The following is a 9309-nucleotide window of genomic DNA, read 5'->3' on the forward strand; positions in this document are numbered from 1 at the left end:
TCATTTTCTGTCAATAGTCTCATTGATTTATTTATTTTTGGGTAGTTTAATTTATAACAAAACATCAGATTTTATGAACTTGCCTTATGTTTTTATGCAAAACTCTTAATTTGTAAAATAACTAAGAACTTAAACTAGCATAAAATGGCATGAAAAGAAAATACTCCAAGTAAAAGTACCTCAAATTTGTAGAATAGGTAAATATCATAAAACAAAATAGAATCATAATATAATACAAGAATAATATGAAAACGGGTCATATTTGAATGATATAAAAATAACAAAAATGTATTATAATAGTACAAAAACTTAAAAAAAAAAATACAGTCGTAAACATTTAGAAACTAACACAAGTATTAATATTAATAATAACTTAACTCTATTAGTGTAGGGGTATTCAGAGAAATAACATACACAAAACTACAATCTGTATGGTGCCTTTTAAGCTTGTTTATTGTAATTAAATTCAATAATAAATATAATACAATAGTGATGATCAGACAGTGAAGTTTACATTAACTAGAAACACATCAGTCAGCTATACATGTATCAGTCACATCTATTTCAGAACCAAAATTATGTTGCTTAGTGTATCACTGTGTTCGATTTCTAGGACTTTACAGATATGTGAAGTTATAATATTTTAAATGATATTTGTTCTTGCAGTTTAATCAGTATTTACATTTGCAAAATGCTAACATCTACATCAGATAGGTCTGGGTTAATGTACCACAATACCACAAGGCTCTATCCTGGGTCTTCTACTTTTCTCTATATGTTACCACTTGGGGTTGCATCCAAGATTCCAAAAAAATCCAACAGAACGAAACACTCTGACAATATTTAGGGATTAATCACGAGTCCACCATGGCCTCAAACCTATATGTCACTGTTAGCTGTGACCTCAAATCTGTGGTCTTTTGGTGCTACATAAACAAATTAAAACTTTATTTATTTAGCACCTTTCACAGACAAAATTGGAAAAGATACAGATCGGACAGTTTTTATGGCGTAACACAAGGCTCTGTCCTGGGCCCCCTACTTTTCTCTATATGTTACCACTAGCGGTTGCATCCAACATCCCCAAAAGCCCCTTGTGGTGCTATATAAACAAATGTAATCTTTATTTATTCAACACCTTTCAAACACAGAATTGGAAAAAAAGACCAAACATTTGGTATGGTGTACCACAAGGCTCTATCCTGGGCCCACTACTTTTCTCTATATGTTACCACTCAGGATTGCATCCACAATCCCAAAAATCCACAAGAACCAAACACTTTGACGATATTAAATTTAATTAGTTAACTGAGACCTCAAACCCATGGCCTTTTGGTGCTACATAAACAAATTTAAACTTTATTTATTTAGCACACAATTTGGAAAAATTACAGACCACACATTCAGTATGGTGTACCACAAGGCTCTATCCCGGGTCCACTACTTTTCTTTATATGTTACCGCGAGGGGTTGCACCCCACAAATCCAACAGAACCAAACACTCAATATTTCAATCACGAGTCCATCATGGCCTCAAACTCATCAATCCTCTGTCGGGTGTTTCCTCTCCGGATCCTCCTGTAGGACACGGTTTTGTACTTTGAGGATTGTCGGCTGCCGTTCTTGTTGTCCGCCTCACCGTTCATATTCTCAGAGGTTTGACCTCCTTCCTCTTTGTCCCCTTTGTCCCCCTTCACTGTCATCTCAGGATTTTCTGTGCTGGATGCGTTTCGGGTCGGACTGAGCTCTTCACTGTCTTGTCCAGCCACTAACGACGGCTCAGCAGCTGCATCCATCAACAACACTTTCTCCTCCGACCTGCAGCCTGATGCCAGACAGAAGAAAGTATTATCTGTGACTTTTTGTTTAATTAAAATACTTTGTAAAGGTTAAAGCATGCTATGAGGTGATTTAATTGGCTCTGTGGAGCTTTTTATTTTCCATTATTGTTTGCTTTTGGCAGAGTGAGTGTCATCTTTGTGGAATTTTAATTAGATTTTAATGAATGAATTAACTCTCTGGCCTGAATCTCCGCTGTGAGTAATTGTGTTTCCAGCCAATCATAGCTGCAGTTATGTAAGGTCCTCTGCAAACTCTAAAACAAAGTGAAAACAATTAACAAAACAACTTCCAGCAGAATATTAAAACACTTACTGCAACAAATAACTCAAAGTTTAGGAGTTAAAACTAAAGAAAAGCAGTCAGGAAAACTGTGACGTTAATCCCAATTTCTAATCATGCATTTAGAGGGGACTTACATGGGTTTCTCTTTTTTGTAATTTCTATTCTGTAAATCTTTTAATTTGTAAAGAAGTGTAATTAAACTTAAACTTGCTATATAAATAGAATTATTTTTATTATTATTATTGTTATTTCCTTTTATACAGATCACCTAATGAGGGTTCATCTTGTACTTTTCAACTGAAGAAAACTGATTTTAAAATTACAGATTATTTTAATTTATTTGAGTGAACTTATTTTTTCTATTAAAAATTTCTCATGTAATTAGTTTACTAGTTTCAAGTCAGATTAATTTAAATTTATCACATTCACAATAATTAACAGCATATCATTATAAATCAAATGTTAGGAACTTGATTTTTTGAAATAATAAACATGAAAAAAATCAGCCTTACATAAATTTGGCTGAACTTAATTTCTTAAATTTGTCAGACTTTTTGACTTATTTTAAAATTCACTAAATCTAGACTTCCTTTTTTTTTTTTTTTTTTTTAAATACAGATCTTCCAATTTGGGTTAATCTAAAGAAAACTGATTTCAAATTATTATTTGAGTCAACTTATTTTTTCTATTAAAAAAACCCTCATGTAACTAGTTTGCCAGTTTCAGGTCAGATCAACTTATCATATTTAGATTCATTTATAATTTATAATCAAAAATTGAACGTTAGGAACTTGAATTATTGAATGATTAAACATGATATTAATCCTAACTTGCATTTGGCTGCACTTCATTTCATATCGTCACACATATTTCACTTAAATTTGAATTGACTAAATTTAAAAACAACTCCTGTTCAGTAAAAGTTGAGTAATATTTTAAGGCACCTAAATAATTATGTTAAACGGCTGTTTTTGTGGGGCGATTTTTATAAAATCAAACTCATTCTTAGTCTGCATTTTTCATCAGTAGCCGTATTTACATTCTTTAGTTTCGTCCTTAAATGGTAGCTCTCATTGTTAGTGGCGGGGTCCGCCACTCCTTCCAGTCTTAATGATCATAACTGTAACAGCAGGAGTGTAAGAATCTAGCTTGTGGTTACCTGCGTGTAGTTCAGGTGTACTCTCTCGAGTGTTGTCGTCAGCTGCTGTTTCACCTCGATGTCCTGAATCAGGAAATGATGTCAGTCGCTCCTGTTCCTCCAGATTCTGTATTCCCACCTCTGTCAGATCCAGAGGAGCATCGACAGACTGGTTCAGATCTGTGTGGGTCAGAGGAGCAGCTTGTGGTGGAGCTTCCTCTGTCTCGTTGTCGTTGCTCGGTGATGTGGGATAAATGTCCCCGTTCTGGTTCTTGGCAGCGCCCGAGTCTTTCTCTTCTTCTGTGGGAGCTTCGTTTGGTGTTTGTGCTCTAGCATGACTCAGCATTTCAGGACACTGTGACTGATGGAGCTGGTTGGTTGGCTCAGTGTTTGGCTCCTTTGTCAACTCTCTTTCTTCTTCTGCATTTACTTCTTGGTCAACTGAGGCCGCCATTTCTTCTTCTTTTCTGTCGACTTTTTGCTCTTCTTTGTTCTCTGTGACTTCGTCGACTTTTTCCTTCATCTCTTCTTCTTTTCCACCGATCTGTTGTTTCCCTTGCTCTTGTTTCTTTGCCTCCGTTTCTTGGTTTTCCTCCATCTCTTCTTTTTTTCCATCAACATTTTGCTCTTCTTCCATCTCAAATTTGTTGACTTTTTCCTGCAACTCTTCTTTTACATCAACTTGTTTTTCTCGTTCTTGGTTCTTTGCCTCCTTTTCTTCTTTTTCCTTCGTTTCTTCTTCTTTTCCACCAATCTGTTCTTCTATTTGTTTCTTTGTCCCAGCTTCTTCGACTTCTTCTAGATCTTCTTTTTCATCAGTCTGTTCTTGTTCTTGTTTCTCTGCCTCATTTTGTTCGTCATCTTGTTTCTTTGCCTCAGTTTCTTCGACTTCTTCTAGATCCTTTCCTTTTCCATCCACCTTTTGTTCTTCTTGTTTCTCTGCCTCCTTTTCTTCTTTGTCCTTCATCTCTTCCTCTTTTCTATCGCCCTGTTGCTCTTCTTCGCTCTCCGCAACTTCATCATTTCTCCCCAGCTCTTCCTCTTCTTTAAATTCAACCTTTTGTGTTTCACGTTCTTGTTTCTTCACCTCCTTTTCTTCTTTTTCTGTCATCCCTACTTCTTTTCCACCAATCTGTTCTTGTTCTTCTTGTTTCTTTGCCTCAGTTTCTTCGTTCTTCTCCATATCTTCATTTCCATCCAACTTCTGTTTTTCACTCTCTGCCTCTTCTTTGAGTTCATCCTCCAACTCTTCTTCTTTTCCATCAGCATTTTCTTTGTTCTCTGCAACTTTGTTGACCGTTTCCTCTAACTCTTCATCTTTTACATCGACCATGTGTTCTTCATTCTTTGTCTCTGCTTCAACTTTATTGTCCAACTCTCCTTGTTTTCCATTAGCCCTCTGATCTTCTTTGCTCTCTGCAACTTTGTCAACTTTTTCCTCCAAATCCTCTCCTTTTCCGTCAACCTTTTGTTCTTCTTCTTCCTGTTTCCTTACCTCCTTTTCTTTGTTTTCCTCCATATTTTCTTTTCCACAGAGCTTTTGTTCTTCTTCATTCTCTGCCACTTCGACTTTGTCCTCCAGCTCTCCTTCTTTTCCGTCTTTGTTCACTGCAACTTCGTCGACCGTCTCCTCTGACGTTTCATCTTTTCCATCAACCTTCTGTTTTTCTTGTTCTTGTTTCTTATCCTCCTTTTCTTCTTTTTCCGCCATCTCTTCTTCTTTTCCATCAGTCTGTTCTTTTTGTTTTTTTGCCTCAACTCCCTCGTTTTCCTTCATCTCTTCTTTTCTATCAACCTTTTCTTCCTCTTTGTTCTCTGCAGTTTCGTTGACTTTTTCCTCCAACTCTTTGTCTTTTAAATCAACCTGTTTTTCTTGGTCTTGTTTCTCTGCCTCCTTTTCTTCTTTGTCCTTCATCTCGTCTTCTTTTCCATCAGCCTTTTGTTCTTTATTCTCCACCTCTTTATCCTCCAAATCTTCTTTTCCATTAACCCTTTGCTCCACTTCATTCTCTGCAACTTCACTGACGTTTTCCTCCACTTCTTCTTTTTCCCCAATCTGTTCTTCTTCTTGTTTCTTTGCCCCAGTTTCTTCATCTTCTTTCATCTCTTCTTCCTTTCCATTAACCTTTTGTTCTTCATTCTCTGCCTCCTCTTCGACTTTATCGTCCATCTCATCTTCTTTTCCATTAGTCTTTTGTTCTTCTTGTTCTTGTTTCTCTGCCTCGTTTTCTTCTTCGTCCTCTATTTCTTCTTCTTTTACACCAACCTTTTGCTGTACTTCATCCTCTTCTTTGATGTTTTTCTCTACTTCCTCTTCTTCTACATCAACCTTTTGTTCTTTGTGAACCGCATTATCTCCTTTTTCCTCGATCTCTTCTTCTTTTTCATCAACATTTTGTTCTTGTTGTTCTCTCTCTTTCTCTGTCTCTTCTTCTCCTTTTCTGTCCATTTCGTCTTCTTTTACATCACTCTGCTCTTTGTTTTCCTCCATCTCTTCTCCTCCCTCATTTTCTTCTTTTGTCCCATCAACCTTTTGTTCTTCTAGTTTCCTCTCCTTTTCTTCATCTTCGTGTCCTTTCATCTCTGACCCCCTGCTTTGTTTTGTCCTTTCATCATCTACCTCTTCTTTCTCTACTCTGTCATCCTCCTCCATAACCTCCTTTTCCTCTGTCCCTACTCCCTCTTCCTCCTTCCGCTCTTCTCTTTCTTTAACCTCATCTTCATCACAGCTCTTCTCTTTCTCTCTGCTTTCATCCTTTTCTTCATCTTGAGTCTTTCGCTCTATCTCTACCTGCTTTTCATCTTCCTCTTCTTCCTTTATCTCCCTTCGTTCTTCACTTTCTTCATCTACCTCCTCTCGATCATCCTCTCTTCCCTCCTCCAAAACCTCCTTTCCTTCTTCCTCCTGAGACTTCAGCTCTTTGTCTCCATCTTTTGCTTCCTTGTACTTGTACTTTTCTCCCTCCTCGTCTACCTCCTCCCCCTTTTCTTTCTCTTCTCCATCTTTTATAGGCTCCTTTTCTTCTTCTCCTAGTTTGTCTTTTTTATCCTGAGGTACCTCTTCTTTGTCCTTTCTTTCCGTCTCTTCCCTTGCTCCCTCCTCTACCTCTACCCTCTGACATTCGTTCCTAACCTCCCCATCGTCCTCTTTTACACTGCCTACACCTTCGTCTGTCTCCTCCTCCTTAATCTTGTCCTTGTCTTCTTGCTCTTCTTCTACCTCATTTTCAAACACCCGCTCTTTCTTTCCTTCCTCTTTCTCGTCCTGTACCTCATTTCCTTTCTCCTCCATTGCTTCCTTTTCTTTTTGTCCTACCTCACCTCCATTTTTTACTTTCTTCTCATCCTCTTTTTCTTTCTTGTGTACCTCTACTTCCTCCAGTTCCTCCTCCATGTTCGCCTTTTCTTCAATCCTCTCCATGTCCGCCACCTTTTGTTTTCCTCCTTCCCTTCCCACCTTCTGCTCTTCGTCTTCCTCCATCATCACTTCATCCTCTTCCTTCCTGTCCCCTCCTTCTCGGACACTTCCCTCCTCTCCTGACGCTGTCCCTTCAGCGCCGTCAGCCCCGTCCTCACTCTGGCCTTCGGACAACATCGTGTCCTCCAGTGACAGAATATCTCCGAACAGACCGACCGCCTGAATCACCCGAGACACTATCGAGTTCTCCTCCAGGTCCAGGCCGTATGATGCGTCTGAAGCCGTCCACCAGCTCGCCATGATGCAGGAGAAAACCAGCTGAGGTCCCACACGGGCTCAGACCACTTGTCCGTCTTATGAAAGCATTCACACTCACTCGCAGAGGATTTAATTAATGCCGACTGGCAGCACACGTCATTTCACAATCCACAGTCTGGTGACCTGAAGGCCACGTTTTCTGCCTCGGGTTTGTAAGACTTTAATCTTTCAGGTATGATCTCCCCCTCTCTGCTTTACTGGGCTCCTCCAGCCAGAGGTGACGAATGATTCAGACTCTTATTTAAAGCAAAAATACAAACAACACAATGTAAAAACTAAAAAGAACAGATATATTATCACCAAAATGATGTACTTAAAATCAGCCTTCGAAATGGGACGGCCTTGGTTGCCATGCAATCGGTCTTCAAATACAGCCTTCGAAGGCTGCAGCCCCTGAATTTAGACACAGCTGTAGAGACAGACAACCATTCACACTCACATTCACACCTACGGACAATTTAGAGTCACCAATTAACCTGCATGTCTTTGGACTGTGGGAGGAAGCTGGAGCACCTGGAGGAAACCCACGCTGACACAGGGAGAACATGTCGGAGCACCTGGAGGAAACCCACGCTGACACAGGGAGTACATGTCAGAGCACCTGGAGGAAACCCACGCTGACACAGGGAGAACATGTCGGAGATATACTGAATGTACTTATACATATACTGAATGAGTCAAATAAAATCTGCTCGAGAACAATCTTTTGCTGCTTGTTTTGTTGTGTTCTTTTGTTTCCTTCCTCTCCTCCAAACTCTTCTTTGAGCCTGAAGATCAACATTCCCACAGAGTTTATCCAGCGGTGGTATGTAAAGCTTCACAGTAAGCTGTAGTGAGTGTTACGCTCTCACATGGAGTCACATTGTGTCTCCATTTCCTATCTTTACTGCAGCACTGAGCCACGTTTTTGCCCAAATAAACCAATTTCCTGGAGGGAAATATGATTTATAGTTAAAGACAAAAGCAGATCATTTGAATGACGCAGATCTTTAAGTGTTGTTTAGTCGATAATTATCTGTAAATCATTTTTATATCTCTGAGAAGACATCAGGAGCACTTCCCCCAGTGTCCTGAAGATGGTGGTAGAACGTTTCCTAAGTTAGATATCAGTGTCCTGCAGAGTCATGAGGGAACAGCACACAGGCCTTTCATAACCATCGAACCAAAACAGGAATCATTCTTCCAGGAAGTGCTCCTCTCGGCGTCTTATACAAGAAAGAAATAGAGGTCAAGTGGTCAAAGTGGCACAAATAAAAACAGACTGCCTTACACAACCTTCAGCTGCACGTAGAGATATTGTGGGCTCTATTACAAACACTTCATCTCTGCCTGGACATGTAACGCAGAAACAAGATCACGTTAGAGCTCCAGTGTGTCAGATTTAGTGGCATCTACAGATTGCAACAAGAGGAAACTGCTCCCGGTTAGAATTTATTGTGTAGGAGGTTTACTGAACAAGTCTTTTCATCTCCAAAACAAAAAGGGCTTGAAATGTGTCACCTTCTACGCATAAATTGGGATTCATAAAGGAAAATGTGATGAGGAAATGGACACAAATTTGGGAAAACTCTTTCATTTATAATATTACAATTACTCCAAAACCAAACAACTCGTTTCAACGTTACTTTTGTTTTCACATCACTACTGACTTGAAATCCAATTTTCGCAATCGTCGCGCTGCGCAGACACGTCATAAAGCAGCAAGCTAGTTGGAAATGCTAATGCTAAGCAGCTGGAAACATTCCCATTACTTTGATTTTGTCAAGAGGAAAGATGACAAGAACACTTGCTGCAGGAAGTTAGACTAAACCGCCGGTCTGAAACACTAATACAACCGACAACATGACAACGTGACGCTCCAGGAAATACGCCCTACCCAAGGCCGTGGAGGTCGGCTGTAGCACTACGCTGGCTAAACAACCAAAGCTGGAATTTTAATCGTGGACAGCTGCAGACACAGAGAAGTGATGAAGCCTGTGGATGGATATGTGGTGACTCTCCATCTTTCAGGTCGAGCCTCGGGGAAATACCGGTCACAGATCGCAGAGAAACCGCAGGTAAAAAAAGAATTATGAATATGTCATTTATTTGGATGAATGTCTCCACGAGTTTTTAATCATACAAGCATGAAAAAAAAATATTGACAGGAACCTCATTATCTCCGCTAGCTTCTAGGCTAATTTATACAATGTAAAATGCCATAGGCTTGTGCTTATAACGTTAGCATGTTGTATTTGTTTGGAAACATGTTTAGTATAAGACAGTTGTTTTGTCAGTGAACCTTGTGAGTTGTAACGGAGCCGAATTATGT

At 39.3% G+C, this 9309-nt stretch overlaps 1 protein-coding gene across 1 annotated transcript; it reads right to left on the reverse strand.

The window, feature by feature from the left end:
* Positions 1 to 897: 897 nt before the first annotated feature.
* Positions 898 to 7634, reverse strand: LOC126403465 (golgin subfamily A member 6-like protein 22). The gene is made up of 2 exons (XM_050066146.1): positions 3284 to 7634; positions 898 to 1825 (listed from the first exon to the last, which is right to left on the reverse strand). Exons 1-2 carry the CDS (start codon positions 6978 to 6980, stop codon positions 1515 to 1517), a joined length of 4008 nt encoding a protein of 1335 aa, XP_049922103.1. The 5' UTR covers positions 6981 to 7634; the 3' UTR covers positions 898 to 1514.
* Between the last annotated feature and the right edge of the window lie 1675 nt (positions 7635 to 9309).

Source organism: Epinephelus moara, chromosome 16 (genome assembly GCF_006386435.1).
Source record: "Epinephelus moara isolate mb chromosome 16, YSFRI_EMoa_1.0, whole genome shotgun sequence".
In the NCBI taxonomy this organism is placed as follows: Eukaryota; Metazoa; Chordata; class Actinopteri; order Perciformes; family Serranidae; genus Epinephelus; species Epinephelus moara.